Here is a 20,734-nt window from a genome sequence, read left to right as displayed (position 1 = left end):
AAACCGCTGTCACCCAGGAGACAGGTGCTCTTGCCTCACTTGGGTGGTGTTTTGACTACCCTGAAGTCAAGAGTTTTACCATTGATTTTAATAGGTTCACAATTTCACCCACTAATTCACACTCCATCCAGGTTTTGGCACCCTTATGTTTGGCATGAAACCACTTCGTCTAAAATTTCACCACCTAGTCCTCAGAGGGCAGTTCTGGCATCTGGCTGTAATCAAAGTGCAAGAGAGCCCATCCTGCCTGTCTAGAGGCATGCCTCCTGGGAGGTGGGAGATGTGTGCAGAAGTTATAAAGGTATCTGGAAACAAATTAAATAAAACCTCCAGAAGCTCATTAACGTTTAACTTCCCTTTAGTTTGCCTTTTGAATAGTTGTGTACCTATAGCATGGGTCAGAGGCAGGTCTTAAAAACCAGTAACCTTGCTGCCTAATATTTACCATACTTTTTCATCTTTATAGTTTGTTTCTCAAGAAGTAAATGATTTCAGGTAAACATACTATTAAAACCATGGATACCGAGAAACCAGGAATTCTCATGAGAAACAATGAAAAAAATGCTTCATTCTTTTATAGGTTAACAAAAATGCAGCAGCAGAGAAACCCGTGACAATGCTGGCTTGAGATACCTTATGACAACTGTAGTCATACCTCTGTCAGAATATTGGGAATGCTCACAGCAGAGTTAGCATTTTCTGGCATTTTATTCAGTGCATGCAGTGTAGTTATAGCAGCTGTTTCATTGTAGCGGGGAAGTAGAAAAATGACAGGAAAATAAGACATCATTAGCCATGTTCTCAGGGTTTTTGTGCACTGGTCATAGTCTGTTTCAATATTCTTTTTCCCTTTGACATTCACAGTGAAGTATCATTTTTGGTAATGGCTGAATCATTTTGTGTTAAAAGGATGGACATTTACAGTTTGTCAAATAAACATTGTAGAAGTGTTAATAATGCAATTTCAATTTAACTTTCTAAAATAAATTTGCTACACAGATTGTATTTGAGAATTTAAAGGGACACATTTTCCTGTTTATGCTATTAATACATGTAGATTACTAAAGAAAAGCAATTTTAGAATGTTTTTTAAAATACAGCTTAGTCTTCACATTGTATTACATTTAAAGAATATAGATTTTAAAACAGTCATCATTACTCTGAATATTTTGATAGTAGTCCATTTACTGACAGTATTCAAAGTGTTTTACAAAGGTAGAAATTATTACTATTCCTCTCTCTAAAAAGAGGAAAATGAAACATGGTGTGATTATGTGATTTGCACAAGGTCATGTAGTCAGAAAAAAAAGAATAAAACTGAGCTGTCTTAACTACTGATCCTTTCTACTAGTCTATTTTGCTTAGTTTCGTTAGTTAAATATATGGGTATTTAGATTACAGGTGCTGTAGTTTTATGAAACTCAGAAGATTTTTAAAATGTGATTAATTCCTGTTTCTGTGGATGTTCCTTAATTTTGCGAACAGCCCTGTGACTGTGTGTTCCTCCATTCATACCTTGCCCTGCTTCCCACTTTTGCTGCTCACAGATGTTTCTTAAGAAACTGTATGGTTATCTTTTGTGAGCATGGGTGGTTTGAAAATGCTTTGGTAATACAATTTTAGATTATCTAGACTGGCTACAGGTCCTTTTGATACTTGCATTGTTTGGTAAACATAGATGAAGAGCAGAAACAAGTGCTCTTTCTGAGTAATTTGTCCTTTGTTAATTGCAAAGTGTTGCTAAGTCACCTACAGACTTGCTGTGAGGTCAGTCATTGGCAGTTTTGGACTTCTCCAGTTAGGAGATGTGAGCAGGCATTTTGCTCCAGTGCTGTCTCGTGGAGAGTGCTGGGGAGCACAGGCTGGTTCTCTCAGCTGCTAAATACATTTTGAGGTGATAGCAAAGAGGTCACTGAAATGTGTCCAGCATGGTAGTGATGATTGCATTTCTATTTCCACAGTTTTTGTCTTCTAGAGGAGCGTAGTGAGGTCTCCCTGCAGATATGGTGGTCTGGGTTGGACAGAGCTCAGTCCTTGTAACATAGAATCACAGAATTGTTTAGGTTAGAAAAGACCTTTAGCTCATCAAGTCCAAGTGGTAACCCAGCAGTGCCAAACCACTAAACCATGTCCCTAAGTACCACATCTACATGTCTTTTAAATACCTCCAAGGATGGTGACTCCACTACTTCCCTCGGTGTAGAGGAATGAAGGCAGTGGGTTGATTATCATTGATAATATGCAGCTGTGGCCTTGCCAGTGGGCAAGTGGGTTGATTGACATGGATGATGTCCTGCTAAGTAGTTTAATAGCACTGAGGATTGTGGCAGAGGCGGTAGGATGGAGGAGTAGTGTGGTCTGGCCTCTGGAGGAAGGAGAAACAGCATGGACTAGTAGAATCTGACCAATGGTAAAAGCCTTGTTGCAGCCTACTAGTTTGTGCTGCAACAACTGGTACCCTGTGTGAGGCTGACTGAGTTGGATTGCGACTACAACACCTCGGCAGCCTATTCCAATGCTTGACAACCCTTTTGGTGAAGAAAGTTTTGCTAATATCCAACCTAAACCTCCCCCGGTGCAACTTGAGGCCATTTCCTCTTGTCCTATCACTTGTTACTTGGGGGAAGAGACAGACCCCCACCATGCTACAACCTCCTTTCAAATACTTGTAAACAGAGAGGGTGGGCTGTGTGTGAGTTCAATAGAAATCCCTAAAGCTAATTATATGCCTTTCTTTCATTGTTAAAAGCTCTCCTTCTCCTATGGGACACTATTGTGTAAGATCTGTGGGAGGCTTATTGGAGGTAGGACAGAGATGATATAGAAAAGTACAAGGAAGAAAGGGATTCATACAAAGGTGAGCAAGGAAAATATTATAGACTGGATTTGGGAAGTAATTGCCTTCTGATGTGATCAAGAGTATTTTTTTCCCCTCATATCTTTCTCTTTCTCATTTTTAAAAGACTTTGGTTGGAAATTAACCTGAATTTCATCACTCTGTCCTGTCTTCTGTAAGAGGGTGGTGGCATGTCCAGACCAGTCTACACTGATTACAAACTGAAAATGTTTGATGTAGTTAGTATGTCATCGGTTACTTCCTCGAGTGTCACAAATAAGCAGCAGATCAGTTTTTGTGTGCTCTGCTAGTGTTCAGTTTGTTCAAGTACAAGCTTAAAAGCATAGAAAACAGCATCTAAGTTTTTTATTCCTTACAATTTTAGTACCACTAACTCCCTTATATTTTGCATTTAATTGCTGTTCTTTGGATTTTCTTTCTTACATGCAGTTTCCCAAATTTTCTGACCTATCCCCTAAATTAGGTTAAAAAACCAAATTTGATTGTTGAAATGTTTGCTTTTATCAGCATAGTAATTGTGAAAGTTAAAAAAAAAAAACAACAAAAACCAAGAACAAATGAAAAAAACCTTCATGACTGCTTTGGATTTGCAAAAAAATTTCAACATGTATATGTTTTATTTGTATTGGTAGATTAGGGGATTCTTGTCCAAGTTCTTTTCACTTGGAAGAGTGTCCACTTCTGCTCAGCTGCCTGCTGGCATGAAAAACCTTTGTATTTTTGGGACTAGTTCAAATCAGACTTTTAAGCCTGTTAATGTAATGAGTATCTAAGGGCTTAATGTAAAGTTCTGCTGAGATCCTTTAATGACTGAAAGAGGATGGCCTGCTACGTTGTGCAAGGAAAATCTACCTCTTATAGAGTGTTGGCAACAGCCCTGTTTCTTGTAGGGTGTTTTTTTGTATCTTGCTTGAGGAAATCTACTGTGGGCATCAGAAACTCTTAAGAGTAAGTTGTTTTGCTAAGGTTGCTCAATGATTGAACTGATGATTCTGTTCCCTTAGCTTACAGATGGGAAGTAATTCAAACTACCTAAAATCATGTTTATTAATGCTGCTGTTTGGCATAGGGAAACGGATTTTGTGCCTGTATATTTAGGCTGTAACAGTGTCAATGACAATTCATTTATGCTTCCCCAAGGCAATAGTAGAAATAGTTGATGATCAAAGCAAAATTATGCCACCAGGTATTCAGGAAGATTCCATGTCAACATTCTTTATAACTGAATATGATACTACTGTTTTATAAACTTCACATTTTCACTTTGTCCTGGGATTCTGCCTTGACTTAAGAAGATAATAAGGGCAAAGACTGTTATGTATACATCCCAACCATGAGAAGTCCCTGTGGCAGAGAGTGTGTGCCAAGGTTTCTTGTGGACCATGCAGCCTGGGGGGCTGGTTAGAGGTCATGACTTGGGTTGTTTTCTGATGACAAGCATTGATCAGTGTATCAGCATGTTCTACATAGGGCTACTCCAGAGATCCAGCATAGGCTAACAGAGCACAGAAATTCCTACAATATTGGTTACATTTTCCTTCAAGTTTTGAGAAAAATAGTTTTCAAAGGACCTTTTAATGACAGGATCTTTGGCCAGCTGCTTCTCTGATGTTTTGCAGTAAGCTGCATTCACTAAGTATGTTGTCTTACCTGCAGCATCCTAGCAGAGATTGCTGCAGTCTGCATAGTCACATTCTCTCTCTGCAGATGGAAATAGGACCAATGGTACTGACTTCAGGATACTCTATCCAAGACTACTTTCCACCTGGAAATGCACTCCCACAGCTATACTGTATGCTCAGCTTTCTCTCTGCTATATGGTTATCCTGTAGCACTGGAAATACTGATTCATATTGGGAAAAATCATCTATACAAAGGCTCCTCATCTTTGGAGCTCTTATCTATGCCTTTGGTCCGAAGTAGCTCAGATAGATGATGTATTACAAAAAAAGGCAACAGTTTGGAAACGGACATACAGATTTGAGAAAGAATCATAAGAGCAGAAGCAGGAGGTATTGTGTGGGAGGGCTGTGGGGACCTTTTCTAATTGTCAGCTGTATCTTACTGACTGGTTATACTTTCACCACTATTGTGGGAATGCTTTTTTGTATGTTTTATTTCCTCCCATGTGAACCAGTTAGGGCATTGATAGCCTTTCAGGAGATGTGTACAAGGATATTCAAGCATGTCTTTCATAAATGACAATCATCAGAAGTCATTTGGAATTGGTAAGAGCTAAAGATGCTCTGCTTCCTGAAATACACTTAAGAGAATCATCAGATGCTATGGGCCTGATTCAAAACCCATTGAGTCAGTTAGGGATTTACCAGTAATTTCAGTGGGATTTGGATTAGGCCCTAAATCACCAATGAGCAGTAAATACTGAGGATGTAAAACAAACAGATCTCTTAGTGATGTGGCTGTTGCTGCTGCCACCTTTCGACTTGTGTGGCTTTTGTCCTTTGTTTCTTCTGGATTCGCTGGCAGTCAGAGGAAAACAGATGTCACTTGCAATTCTTTTCAGTGCCCCAGTCGGAAATAAAGGGATCAACAGTAGTGCACAGGTTTAGCCGATCACCCTGGTAACCTCACATGCCATGCTTAACTCCAGTAAATACCAAAACTTGTTCTCTGTTCAGAGACGAGCTACACTGAGGTCATGGGAAAAACATGATTCATTGGCTTTTGTTTTATTTCATCTTAGTTCTTTGCAATACACATCTCCTACGTTAACATTTGAGAGTAGTAAGTTAGGTCCCCTCCGTCGTTTCGTTCTATAGATCCAAACTGCTGTAGATCTAAAGCATTCATTCATATGTAAAGGCTCAGAAGAATCATCCCTTTACAGCTATTTAACAAGGGGAATAGAAAAATGTATTTTTATAAGAGGTGTTCTTGGATTTTATTTAGCAGATTCAAGTGACTTGACAAATGCAGACCTTGTCATTCATTATATTATTTCTTTTTTGGCATATGGCTTGCTCAGTGATGTAAGAAGCACAGAAATAAAGGCAGCCCTTGCCCTATAGTTTGAAATCTAAGGCCTATTTCTCTAGTGATTAAATGTGTGCATATAATTATACACATGAATAGTCCTATTTAAATCTATGGTATTGCTCTCATGCATAAATATTGGAATCTTCAAAGGAATAGAGTCTAAAGTTGTTACTTTACCTGGTTCACCCAGTTTAACTAGGGAGTTTTGTCATTGGCTTCATGAAGCATTTGTTTGAATGATACGAATGTGAATGCATAAATGTTCAGATATGGAGTTTGTCAATGTTAACGCTGAAAGCCATTTTATTACACTTTCTTATAATAATTTTCTGCTTCCCCCTACTAACACCTGCAGCCTTCCTTTCTCTACCCTCCAGACCCATATGCACCTTCTCCCCTATGGGGGCATCAGCATGTCATGTGCACTAGTTGGAAAAGGGCATGAAGTAGCTAAAGCTTCAAAATAATGCTGCTGTATTGCTTTATCTCACGCTGAAGGAGGGCTAAGAGCAGGTATGCTTGATACTGCTGTGGCCAGGAGATGGGTAATAATTTGTAAACTGCTCTAATTGGCTTGCATATTGGGCTGTTCACATGATAACTTTTCCCTTATTCAGAAGTTCTGAAAAATGTGGTTATCAAGTAGCTGTAGTCATACACCTCTGTGCAACATGTGTGTACTTAAGTCACATTAATTCTTCACAGATAGCATAATCTGTTAAGAAGGTAATCAAACATCTTCTCACTCTGCTTTTTTACAGGGTGAGTTAGTTCTAAGTCCTTTCTAAGCATCCCTTAATGGGAGAGCTGAGATTGTAGACTTACAAAACATTTCTTGGACTTCAGTCAAGTTGTGACTGTTATCCTAAGGTACGACCCTTTACAGAATCCTTTTTTTTCTGACGGGAAGTTGTTCCTGGATCACTGTATCTCTTATAAACTAACTGACGTTACATTTCTCCGCCTTTGAAGCATGACTGGCCTTTCTGTAGCAAACTCAGTCCAAGCCCTGTTGCGTTGCAGCTCGTCGCTGGTGCAGCCAGAGTTCACTGCATTGGCTTTGAAAGGCTGTAACTTTGAGGGGACTCTCTGCTGGGCATGTCTTTTGGATGACAACGACATTGTTCGTCAGTAGGAATGACTGCCTTTCTGTCTTGTAGACCAGGTTTGCTGCTCTGGGGCTTGTTCAGGCACCACCTTGTGGTTGAATTAATTTTAGACACGTAAGGGTGTCCTCAAAAATGGCGTGGTGCCACATGGTGAGGCTAAAAGGTATTTCAGGAAAGCCTCTAGTCCACCTCTGAGCCACATGCACAATTCATGATCACTGTGTCACTTCTGACAGATACCTTAGGCATCCTCCCAAGCCTCCAAAGATGGAGGAACCACACCTCCCTGGCAATCTGTGACAGTATTCACTGGCCACACTGTTAGAAAAGCTTCACCGATGCCTAACCTGAACTTCTCTTACAGCAATTTAATCTCTTCCTGGTCTCTGCACGATGGACTAGGTCACTTCTTTCTTCTTTTCAAAGGCCTTTTAAATCCAAAGATTCTTACCACACTTTTGCTAAGACTTGATTTTTCCTTAGCTGAACAACTTCGATTATTTATGTTGTGCTTTCTGATTAGTCTTGTTGCTCTCCTCTAAATTCTGTCCAGTTGGTTTAGATGCTTGTGAGGTGGGCAGGTGAGACACACTGCTTTAGCTTAGATCTTACCAAGGCTGACTGAAGCAGAACTGCATTATGTATCTAATCTGTTACTACGTCTCAGTACAGTATTGGTTGCTTTCACACAAGTATGGCATGGCTTATTCAGTTCTGTTTAATACTATTATAAACCTTATTTCTTTTTTCTATGGAACTGTGCTAAGACACTTGTTCCCTACCCTGTCTTTATACAGCTGATTCTGCCTGCTTCAGAAAAGTAGTCAGCACTACCTGTGTTGCATAACAGCATCACAATTTTTTCAGACCAATGTCAAAACTGTATCAAACTCTAAACTTATTCCCCAAATGTACATGCAGTCTCTCCAGTCCTGAATTCTCCTGCAGAACCAATCAGTGTATGTTCTACTTCATCCTGTGTTAATATTTAATATTATCAGATGTGATATATTCTTGAGAATGCTGCTCAGGACAGACCTGGTATGACTGCCAGTTTGACTAAGCTTCACTGGTAATGGCTTTCAAAATACAGTTTTCTAGCTGACTTTGCGCCTGTTTTAAAAGAATTTAATCTGCCCTTTGCAGGAAAGAATATCTTATGAGACAGTGCCAAATTTTTACTGAAGCAAAGGGTTGAAAATCTACTGTTTCTTCCCTAATTGATCAATGTTGCTGCCCGGTCACGGAAAGAAATGAGATGTGTGGCATGATTTGTTCTTGATTAATACACGTCACGTGATTCATCTCCCTGTTCTTTTCCAGGTGCTTACAAATGGACTTTTTTCTGGGCAGACAACTTAAGCTGACATTTTTCAGCTCCTCCTTTTCCCTTATTTCTGTCTTCAGCTGCCTTCCTTAGGCCCCAGGAGCTGTCAGAGGTGGCTGCTGACCACCTTTTAGTTTCTTCAAGCTACTCAAGTTTCCTGCATGAAATTCTACAAACCCAGCCAATCTGGAAATAGCTAATTTATGTAATCTTTTCTCAATCATTCTTTTGGTTTTTTCAGGCTGAGGTTTTACTCCTGTCATTCTACTACTTAGCCATGTGTCTGCCACTGATCTTTCTAATGAACACTGATAAAAAATAAATCAGCTGCTTCTGGCCTTCTTGAATTGTCTGTCAATAGATTTCCTTCTGTTGAACAGTAGATCAATGCTTTTTATTTTCTTTGCTTTACTGCTAAAGTACTTGTGGAATATTTTTGTACCTCTTGACATTTCTTGGTAGATCTGTCTCATTTTATACCTTTGATTTTCTAATTCTGTCATTTGTTACTCAATTTATTTTTTTATACTTTCCTTTTGTAAACCCCCTAGTTTCTGCTTTCTGTGCATTTCCTTCTTGTATTTCAATGAAAAGCTCTTTCATTAGCTGAGCCTTTACTACACCTTCTAGCTCTGTGCTAGTATATATTGTATGTGTGGTTAGTATTGTTTCTTTAAGTAACTGCAAGCTCTCTTCAACTCTTTTTACCATACACTTGCTCCCCCATGACCTGCTCTAGGAATTTAGCTATCAGTATTCTGGTTTTATGGAATTTTTTTCTTCCTAGACCATTGTTTCCACTTTGATGTTCTTACTTCCTTCTGTAAAGTTCTGACACGGGACCATTTCATGATCACCTTCACCCAAGTTACATTCTGTCTTTGCACCTGATCCTTCTGTATTGGTCAGGATCAAATGTAGGTGAACAAGCCTTCCTGCTGCTTTCTGCAGATTCTTGTGCTGCACCTTAGCTTTCACCTTGGGTTTTTTCTGTACTTTTGGGTTGAATCAGATTTCCTCTAAATGCTCTCTTTTCTTTTCTTTTTTTTTTTTTTTTTATTAGGATGGGAGGTTTATTGACAAATCTTCATCTATATTAATTTTTCCCCTACTACTTTTATGCATTTTTGTTGCAGCTTAACGAAAACTCTTAATGAACAAAAATGTGTATTCATTTTCACTAGTCTATTGCTGTAAAAGTTTCTTATGTTTTGTCTTACACATTGTATATCTCCTTTCAAGTGTATTCTTAACTAGAAATAAAATCTGGAAGCTAGTTTGAGTATATTGTGCTTTATTGATTTTAAAAAAATAATCTTTTAAGAGCATAGAATTTTAAAATGATTTTCATAGTGACTTAAATGCCAATTTAGCCAACCATTTAAGTATATATTTACCTTCAGTCTCATAGAGCTTGATGAGGACTTGAAATCCTTTAAAAAGAAATTGGAAGGAAAACTTATTACTACTCAGAGCGATATCTCTGACTTCATTGTTTATTTATATAGTTGTTTGAAACTGTTATTCAGTGGGTTTCTTTGCATTAGAGGCATCTTTCAAAAGTTTATTGCTATTCATAGCATGCTTTAACTGCAAATGTAGACTGTCTAAATCATGTTCCACATAGTACCAGGAACCAAGAAACTTTGAGAGATGTTCTACGGCTGTTCTGGTGGGACAGAAATATTTGTAATTTAAATGAGTCTTTGAAAAGTTGTTGACTTATCAATGAGAAAAATCAGGAATCCCAGTTTAATTGTATGGATTTGCCTTTTTAGAGACTTCTTGTAAGGTAGGAGTGGAAATGAAAAACCATTTGCATTACTTTCCATATACAGGCTTCTCCATTAAGATTATCTTATCTTTATTGATTTTTGTTATGTGCTTCCCTCATTCTCCCCTTCCTGTCTGACCTATAGTCTCCTGGTGCATTTGTAGCTCCTAGCACTATTTGATTACTACAAGGTCTTTATCACATCATTAAAGCCCTGTGGGAGCTAACAAACAGATGTCCAGCTTAAGAAAGCTGATACCCGTCAACCCAGCCGTACATGGCGTGTGTCTCACCACACACATACTTCTGACCCGGTGTCCTGCCCTTGCTGTGTGGATTAAGGGACCCGTGGCTGCCACGGGCCGAGGTGCAAGGTCTTGCCTTGGTGGGAAACCTCTGTGTTTGGCATGATCTGCCTTCTCGGCAAGCGCAGAATCCCAGCCAAATCCAGCCCTTGTGTCATGTCTCCTGGCATTTCTCACTAGAAGTAAATTTGGTCCATGCTGTTAACTACCAGTCCCAACAAAGCAAAACATCTTCTCATCATCCTGAGGTAGCAGCTGAACTGCTGAACAGTTTTGCTCTCCTTTGTCTCCATTTATACTGTCCTTTAACCCTTTACTTTCCTTTCTCCTCTGGGTTGTGCTATATGCTTCCTGTCTCCTTTCACGTGTTTATTACATGCCTGTTTTCCCACTTCTTTTATCCTCCTTCCCTGCTTCTCTCTTGTAGCCCCGATAGTCTTACCTTTCACTTTTCCCTTTGCAGAATCCAGTCACCGCCTTTACGTTTTGCTTTTTCCTTCACCAGCCCCTTTGTGAAAGTCCTTACCCAGGTCTCTGCGAGTGGCCTGCATGCTCTTGCATTTCAGAGGGTGGCTATAAGAGGGTTGCCAGCTAGGCCTCACGATAGTTTAGAAGAGACAGATAGTGGGGCCAGAGCTTTTCTTTATTGCGGTTTCTTGTGCTATGCTGTAAGGGAGAAGAGAGCTGAGCAGGAAAAGGTGCTGAAGGAGGAGAGATTTTCGGGGGGGGGGGGGGGCTGAATGGCGGAGGCAGCCACCTGCAGAGGAATGCTTTCATGCCCATTGTGGGTCAAAACCAGCAAGCAGAAGAGCTAGCTATGCCTGCGTAGCTTCAGATCTGGTGTGATGTTTGGCCACTGCACACTTCATTAGTACTTCAGAAAGTTTAACACGCATTTGTTATTCATCTTCACATGTCATGTCACTGTTTGAATTTGCTGAGCTTTAAGAGCAAAGTTTATCTCCAGGATGTCTTCAGAGAGCTTTTTCTACGCGCGTGCCCTGGGCAGAACTTGGACTTACGTGTCATTCTTTGTTTTAACAGCTTCTTTGTTCAGTTTTTTTATTTCAGTCTTTATTTTATTTTACCGTTCAACCTTTAAAAATGTATTTCATTTAATTTCATTTTATTTTTCAGACACCTCTTATTGAACCTCACATCCCACAACGTCCTACTAAAACCATTACACAGGTAATAGGACATAGGTGTGCTGTAGAGCCAGGCTGCTGCTAGACAAATGGAAATAACTCCTATTTCCAACATTGTGATGTGTATCAGCTGAAGTAAGGCTTTCTGTTAGATGTGATAAGTATATGAGGCTTAAAATCCTGAATAAATACTACATCGCTCTGCAAAAGTAAGCATCTGTGCAAGGACTTTTACCTTAGGGAAAAGAGAACTTGTGGGGTTTTTTTGCAGAAAGCAGTATAGAGATTGCAGAAAGTTTAAAATCTGTGTCTTGGTCCCTTTTTTTTCTCCATGATCACCAAGGTTCCTTCAGAAAAGATCCTCAGAGCTGGAAAGATTTTGCGGAATACAATTCTGTCCCGAGCACCTCACATGATAAGGGATCGTAAATACCATCTGAAGACTTACAGGTGTGTGAGCTGATTGTATAGAGGTCTCTGAATTTTTATGCCTGCCATCCTCTGATTTGTGATTTATGCCTTGCCATACTTGCAGGTCTCAAAAGGTCTGAAATTATTCTGTGATGCTATTTGAGTCTGGATGTTATGCAGTCTTTAATGGGCCTGGTAAATCTTTTCTCAAGTAATTTGACTGGAAATTGAGTCCATGATTGTGAACAGAGCGTTCACATTCAAAAACTCTTCCAAAGTTAATAGCATAGTTAGCTGGAATATTCTGTGCAATACCAAGTTAAAATGTAGATTCTGTTCTCTTTGTATAACAGTAAGAGATAATGGGAAAGTTCATTAATATATTACGTTACTGTACTGATTGCCACAGCAGTGTTGTTCAGCGTCGAGTTCTGAAAATTCAGCTGGTGAGAAACATTCCTTATGTAGGTTTTCTCCTCTATTTAAAATTATATTTGCTCAGTGTATTGCCAGGCTTTCTTATCTTCCTGCTGGTGGCAGCACTGCCTTGCTGAAATGAGATAACAATGGCACTTGTAGAATAGTAATATGACTTCAAAGAGTCAGAATCTATGTTGGCTTAAGAAACAATCAATTTGTTTTAGTCTCTACTGTTTAAATCAAATATCTAATGCATTATTTAGAGTATATTTAAATAAAAATTGGTTTAAAATCTCTGAGTATGTCTTTTTCTAAATAGTCAATCAAAATGTTGGTGATCTGCTTTTGAGATAAGTGCATTGATTTTCCATATTTCAGTCCAAAATGTGTTTGGAGTTTGTGAGTTAATCTGAGAATATATCATGATATGCCATTGCTCATTGTTCCAGAAGAATAAAAGAGCATGTATGATAAATGAAGACCGGTGCTGGTCTTATCTTATCTTTTATCTTATACATAATTGGGAAAAACTCTTACTGTTCTCTCTTTGATTTTTTTTTAAATATGAAAGGCCAAAATTTAGATTGGGTCCAGGTGAGAGAAAGTTTTGTCATCAAAATGGGATTTTAATTGGAAGAGCATTATTTCAGCTCAATTTCAGCAATTTCAGTATTACCTATTTCCTTAGTCTCCGAAAGTGATGCATGAATTGTGAGCCACGAGAGCCTGTCTAGAAGGACTAGCCAGCTTCCTCTCTGTTCTGCGTGTGATCAGTTACAGATTTGTATGGGTTTGATCCCATTGCTTATTTGCTTCTGTTCTGCTGAGTATGACAAAAAATTTTATTTAGTTGACCATGTGGCTTTTTGGTTTTTTCCCCCCTCTTTGGGCATTCTCCAGACCTTGAGGCCTGTTGTTGTCTGCCTGTGGGTCATTCAGGAGCTGCGAGGTGACCAGCACCTACCATGACAGAGCCTCAGAAATGCTGTAGACAAACCAGTAGTCCCCAGATACAGTGTGGGCAGAGTTTGATTACAAATGGAGGAACACCCTCATAACACCCACTCTTCCCGTGGAGGCTGTTCTCATTGGCAAAGCTTTTACAGTGTTAGATGATTGTTTTAACACAGGATTCTGAAGAGCGTGAGGCTTTTGCTTTCCCATGGTATACGGAGAAGGTTTTCTTTGAAATCTAGGTTGGAGGTTATTGCACTGGTGCAACAGGTCTTATACCAGGTGCCACAGGCTCAATCTGATCCCCTGAACTTTGCATTTCCCAAAACACTTGTTATTCTGTTGAGGTGATCCTCTCAAAACTGAACACCTTCACTGGTATTTTAAGCATGTACGCATAGATGGTGGTATTGTGTTTTCCATAGCGAGATTTGACTAAGGTTAGACAGAGTTTAAGGTACCATTGTTCTTGGCAGACAGCGTGTGATCGCTCTCTGGCTAGCTGCCTTTTCATTTCTATCTATTCATTTGTCCTTCAGGCAGTGCTGTGTGGGGACGGAACTAGTTGACTGGATGATGCAGCAAAGTCCTTGTGTCCATTCACGAACCCAGGCTGTTGGCATGTGGCAAGTATTGCTGGAAGAAGGTGTTCTTAACCATGGTAAGATAGAGAAAATCAGCATCTTTACTAAAACATGGGCAACGTGTGACATCAGTGCCTCTCTAGATCTCTTTCATGAAAAACAAAGGGATCATGAGCCCAAAAGAAATGCTGCAGAACAGCTTGTTCGTTCGTAAATGCAGGTGCAACACACAGACAGTATTCCATGAATCTTGCTACCAATATACCTTTTTAACTTATGAGAATATTGAAAAGTAAACAAACAATTTATAATGATAACTCTGATACTTAGGAGTACACTGACTTGTTCATATATTGCAAGAGCTGGATAGCACTCAGGCCAAAACCAAAAGATGTATTACCATACACAAAACTGATCTTCATCAAAGATCTGCAGCATTTGGAAGTGAATGTGAGCACTTGTACTCGGATCCATAATTTTGGAATGATTTTTAGTGGATTTGCAATGGTTCCCAAATTCAGCACTCCAAATATTCCAGTGCAGATATCTGGGATTTTGTTAGTTTTCTGACTGTATTTTACATTGATTTTCAGTTTTCATTTGGCAGGATTTACTCAGTAACAGGATATTATAGCCCTCAAAAGGGTAGCTTTCTAAAGCAATATTCATATTTGAAGCTGTGCATGTACAGTTTTATTAAATTCAAAAGAGCTCCTCTATTACAGTACACTTCCTTTTATCCTCTGTTGTGCTTCCCATATCCCAGAGAGGAATTTCCATGCTGAGAAGACAGATTGTTTCCACCGCTTCCTTACCCTAAGGGCTTTAGCTTTAATTCCTGCCAGATATTCCCTTGAACTCCCAGTTGCAAGCTGCATCATAGTATCCAGCTCAACATCACTCTGACTTGCTTGGAAGACCAAGGGCTTGTCCTTTACCATATCATAGCCTCTTTTTAGATAAAGTTCTTCTCTTGGCTGTCTTTCAGTTCAGTTCTTCCACCACGACACAGGTCGATGAACTTGCCCCTGGGATTATATCCTGATGATGTACGTTTCTGGTACATCAGAAAGAGTTTAAATGCTTTTGTTACCTTTTAGCCCAGTCTGAAACATGTAGGGTAAGGTGTTCGTACTAGGGAACACCTCTTAGAAATTGATGATGTAACCATTTCCCCAGTGTGAATTATTTGCTTAAATAAAATGGTTTGAAACAAAACCAGATCTAATAAGAAAAAAACACACGCATGTATGTATACATGTATGCATGTTGTGTATATGCACACATACATATGTTGTAGAGAATAAGATCTGTCCCAGCTGAAACCGGGACACGCACAACACACATATATAGAAGCCTTTTAGAAAGCATTTGTAGTACACAATTTAAAAGTGTACCCTTCAAGCTACATAATTTGGATATATGTGAGAAATGAAGGTGTTTCATAATCTTGCAATTTCTCTGTAGCTTTCTTCCCTTCTTAACTAATAAAACTGTGATATATATGATGCTACACAAATTTCTACAAGGTTAAATTTAATGAGGAGAGCTTAGTGTCTCATATGTTGTGTTGTTCTCAGTGGACCAGGAACACCACTTTCAAGACAAATACTTGTTTTACCGATTTTTGGATGATGAGCGGGAAGATGCCCCTTTACCAACTGAGGAAGAGAAAAAGGAGTGTGATGAGGAGCTGCAGGATACTATGCTGCTTCTGTCTCAGATTGGGCCAGATGCTCACATGAGGATGATTCTTAGAAAACCGTAAGCACATTAATGAGTTAATATTATACATGAGCCTTCCTTGTGACATGGAAACAAGGTAAATCTACATTTATTGTCAGGCATCTTTTAGCCAGTTATTTCACTTCAGTGCCAGTTTGTTCGGTCTCTGAAGTTTTTAAGTCCGTATTAAGTCATTTCCAGTCCTTATTAATGCTTATAAGTTGAACTGTGTGTTGAGAATCACCATCAAAGGCTTTGAATGCCATCATACTCACCTTGAGGAAAATGCTACATTATGATTTTTTATCTTGTTTCTGAGCCTCCCCAAAAGTAAGTTGTAGGTAACAGAAGAGTCCTGCTCTGTTAACACTTTCTGTGTAGATGTGCCATTCAATTAACTATGCTGCTTTCAGTTATTGTGAGTAGAGTGGTAGGGTGGCAGCAGGCACCTTTCAAGTACAATTGTCAGTGGCAGGCATTAATTAGATTTATTCTTGATAGAACTTAATTGAATTAAGACAGGCTGGACGTGGCCTGTTGCGGTTTGCTGGCAAGGTGTGAAATGTGGATCTGTGGGTTTATTTATCCATTTTTATTGTTATAAAATCAACACATGCTCTCTGTACCTAGGCCACAGAGGATATCTGCCTAACCTTTTCATAGCTATCAGATCATGTCCTTTCACACATCGGTGGGCTAACCATCCTTTCAACAATATATTCTGGTCACACTGAAAACTGCGCTAAAGGCCTTTTTTATAGGCAGCTTTATAGTGACTTCAAAGCAACCAGTATAAACTCTGTTTGACCCTCCATTGAAGGCAACCTCTTCATTATGCAGGTAGTGTTTAAGGGCCACTGAGGACACATTTTACTGCTAATTAAGCACACTGAGAGTAATGAATTACTTAAACTCATCTCACTGAAGATTTACTTGTAAGGGTCAAATCAAGAAAGATACATACACAAAGCAGGATTCTGCTCCTTTGAGGCCATTGGAAAAGTTTGTCTTTGCTGTATGATAGAAGTGGGCTCTGCCTACATGAGAAACTTTTTTATACTAAAAATGTTTTGAATCTGCTTAACACAAGTGCTTGCTCCTGTTCTATTCCTGTCTTTATCCTTCCCCCGCTCCTTTCTTGTCTCTGTGTTGTCTGTTTAGATTGTAAGCTCATTTAGATGGCATTTTTCCAAAACCTGATAAAAGCATCTAGTTTCAAAAGTGTCATCAGATACTTGTGCCTTTAAAAATAGGTATCACTGCCATGCAGCAATAGTTTTAAAAGTATAAATTCTCTTTCCTCTGTTTAATAGATGCCTAGTCAAACACAACCAAAGGATCACTCACTCCCTGTCACAGAAAATACATAGACAAATCAGACTGGGAGCATGGTGATTCCATAAACCCTTATGGTGTCAGGGAAGCGAGTGAGGTGTTTTCCCCTCACATAGACGTCCTGTGCATTCTCGACTGGGGAGCAGAAGGGTTTCCTGCACCCATGAGCAGACACCTTTACCTCAGACTGACTGAGCAGGCTGGCTCTTGGAGAATTGCCCCCTTAGGTTATCCTGGGTTTTGGCTGCCTACTACGTTTGTTTTCCATCATAACTTTCAGAGCAGACCGTGTAAGTTTACCCTGGCAGGATCGATGTTGATTATCATCCACACTCCTTGCAGACAGCTGAAAGACTGGAATGATGCTGTGGAAAGTACTGCTTTCCCCTCTGTGTTGTCACTTGCATAGCATCATCTGAAAGAATATTCATAGGAGCTTTTTCATGCAATATAGTGAGGGGAAAGAGGTTTTCTCAAGACTGACAGCTATCTGACATCTTTCCCTATCCGTGTCCCTGAAAGTGCTTATTTTTGCTGCCCTTTGCTCATGGAAGCAAGCCTGTACTGCCAGGCACCGTATTATCTACCGTTCTAGTATTCAGTTTACATACGTTATGATTTTTTTAGTTGAAAATCCACCCTGGGCTGAGCTGTGCCAAAGCTGTTAAAATCTCCATGAATCCTCAGAGTCCTGCTAGTTTTGAGTAGACACGGTTACAGCTGCCAGAAGTTCAAGGAACTGTCAGGGCTTCAGAGATGGTGGCTCTAGCTGACCTGAACAGGACCCACAATTTTCAAACCAACACAGCTGCATTTTATAATAGTCACCATTTCCAGAGAGGTTGCAGAACTCAGATAATTACCCTGAAAGAAATAAGACAATATTCTTTGATGAGAAGATTACTTTGAGAATTTGATTGTATAATGAAGCTGTTGCTTTGAAAGGTACTTTCTATTGTTCAAAATCTGAAAATCTCTAGCAAAAAGTGTCACTTGTTTTGACAGCAGACTTAAAAAATTCTCTGTTTATTACATTAACTGCAGCATTTTAACTGTCAAACTGTGAAAGAATGTTCTATAGTTTAAAAAACAGAATAGAGCTCAGGGAAATTTTTTGGCAGGCTCTTGTTGCTATTGGGTGTTTTTTTTTCTTTGGAAACACATACACTGAATGTGAAAATAGCTTTTTGTGAAGTAGCAAACAGCTCTCTGCTCCTTTTAATGCCTGGAGCGCAGTGCAGACCTTGAACAAGTCCCTAGAAAAATTATTATAGAATTAACACAGCTCTTCCTTACAAGTATTTCTGTCCTTCAGTATGAAAATACATCATGAAAACATTTTAATAGATATTTTTATTTGATTTTAATGGTGTTCAGATATAGGTAACTTGATGGTAAACCCTAATTAAATAGGTTGCTATAATACATAGCTAAACATAATAACAGGAGTCTTTAAAGGGAGAATGATATTCATCAGACAACAGTATTTAACTCAGACGATATTATGGATTATATTCTTTTTTTTAATACTCTAGGCTACAGTAAGTTAGCAGTATGACTGAGATAATAAATCTGTGTTATATATTCTTGGTGACTTCACTCAGCAAATTTTTTTCACAGTACAAAGACTGATATTACATGTGACCAGTAATCAAATTTTAGTGTCATTTGCAGAAGTAAGCTGGACAGGATGCTAGGGAGAGGAAGTGAAAACAAATCTAAACATGGCGAACAGCACAAAATACATACATAATCAAATAACAGTTATTGCTAAGAATCTATAGCTTTTTGAAGGTCTTGTAAAAATTAAGCAAGATATATTTATTCTCTTGTTCTTAAATTTTTTTATTTAAATATTCTACCCAGCTGTTAGTGGTAAGAACCACACTGGATTTCTCCATAAAGACTGTATTAAGTTCCATAGTCCTTGATGGAGTTTCCTGCCAACAACATTTAATAAACCAAGTGTTATTCCTGGGACAGGAAATACAAATTATTTTTCCACATATCAGTTCACTTACATTGATGGGTACTATATGTGGTAAATGGTATTTATAGAGTTAATCAAGGAGCAGTGATTCAAGTACAAAGATTCTGTAATTAGCTTCCATGCTAGAGTAAGTGACCATGCATTCACTTTATCACTTTCACACTCAGAGGCAGGTAGTGGGTAAAATTATTAATGTCTCCTATATATTCTTTGTGGTACTTGAAAACAAAATTTGTATTCCGGAAATATATGCTTATTTGACATATAATCACAATGTCATGGGGTCTCTGATCTTTTGGCTTGTTCTTATTATTTGAGAATTTTCTGTTTAGCTGTGTAATAAAAATAATCAATAATATTGCTTGTATGTACATGGTTTGTCAATGGCAAAGTACTATGTTATTGTCAACATCCTAGTCACAGAGAAGCTCAATGTCTCTGACCTTGATAAATTCTCCAAACACTGAACAGTTTTTATTGATCACTTAATATCACCTGAGTTCTGCTGTTCATTAATGTGTAGCCTCATTCTCTACCTATTCCATTTATTATCCTGTCTATAACCAGCTATTGCTGTTAGAGTGTGTCCCCTGCAGAAACTAGGTCTTTACACAGCAGGATCCTAGAAATCAACATCAGTGGGTCACCACACAGGTTTTACGGAAGCAGTGATGCCTAATATCTCTCCATGTGACATCTGCAGGCACAGTAGTAAAGACTGGGTACGTCCACTATAGATCATCTCTCCTCCCAATGTGCTAACACAGGAGGCAAGTGAACATACCAAAAGAAGAGTGTACCCTTTTGTCTTGATAGAATTTGACGTATTAAGACATGATCCTTTTTATTTTAATTTCATGTAGAAATTTGTTAATTTTTTACACTGTTTTCCGTTTTCCAAAACATGCTGGCTTTGCAAGCATGTAATAGAGTTAATTTTTTTACTTGCTATGGGAAGTATTATTTGTTAAAATCCTTACCTTGTGTTTCTTAAATCTCCAGTGAAAGGTAGCCAGTGCTGGCTTAGCTTTATTCTGCACTTAATTAAGCTGCTACTGCCCCACATAAATCACTAGGAATGGCAGCCTTATAATTTCAAGCCAAATTTAGAAATAGTAAGGAGTTTTTTGAGTCACTAGAGGGCACATCAGTACCAAACCACTTTCTGTTTCTCCCTTAACTGTATGAGAAAAGAATAGTTTCATCGAATTTTTATTTTTTTTCTAAATTGGATTTTAATTTGGGGAATAATAAATGCATGTCATTGGTAAGTGAAGAACGGATGAAAAGTACAGCTTGCTTAGCAGAGATGTTGGTTGTCCTTATGTTTTCTATGACTTCTTCAGTACTTCTGAAAATCTCCGTCAAGCTTCTTCTGTAAGAAGATGCAATATAACTGCAGAGTGGCATGATTGCTGGGTGCTTTCTCTACCTCACACATGATTAGGTGATTAGGCAGAAAACCTACAGAGCACTATATTTCTTTATATGACTTCCCTGATTCTCTAGATACTAGAATGTCCTGTAACGTTGACATTTTAGGAGGAAAACTTCTGTCAGAAAGGTTCATTGCGACATTTTTTTAGGACTGTCCAAAGATTCAGCTGTGCTGTTAATTCTTTTGACACCACATGTTGCAGACAGCAGGATTTGGAACTGTGCGCTAGCCTGCTCTTAATGTTGGCATGGAAACCTTCTCCTTTGAAACTCCTGCCCCTGGACTGGACTTCCTGTACCCCATTTCCTCATATCTTAAATGTATCCTTTCTCCCTGCTTATGACTAGATTGCTCTTTTCT

General features: G+C 38.8%; 1 protein-coding gene across 8 annotated transcripts in view; it reads left to right on the top strand.

Annotated features, from left to right (window-relative positions):
• The window catches only part of RAPGEF4 (Rap guanine nucleotide exchange factor 4), a 157,214-nt gene that overhangs the window by 89,556 nt on the left and 46,924 nt on the right, over positions 1-20,734 (top strand). For 7 of the 8 annotated variants that reach the window (XM_055812472.1, XM_055812470.1, XM_027786322.2 and 4 more), the window contains 4 exons: positions 11,507-11,560; positions 11,861-11,967; positions 13,842-13,963; positions 15,467-15,650. In XM_055812472.1, the coding sequence (XP_055668447.1) occupies positions 11,507-11,560; positions 11,861-11,967; positions 13,842-13,963; positions 15,467-15,650 (467 nt within the window). The remainder of the gene's footprint in view (positions 1-11,506; positions 11,561-11,860; positions 11,968-13,841; positions 13,964-15,466; positions 15,651-20,734) is intronic. The other variant, XM_055812471.1, reaches the window with a different exon arrangement.

Source organism: Falco peregrinus, chromosome 8 (assembly GCF_023634155.1).
Source record: "Falco peregrinus isolate bFalPer1 chromosome 8, bFalPer1.pri, whole genome shotgun sequence".
Taxonomy (NCBI): Eukaryota; Metazoa; Chordata; class Aves; order Falconiformes; family Falconidae; genus Falco; species Falco peregrinus.
Note: the sequence above shows the minus strand (reverse complement) of the source record. Positions and strands in the feature narration are given on the sequence as shown.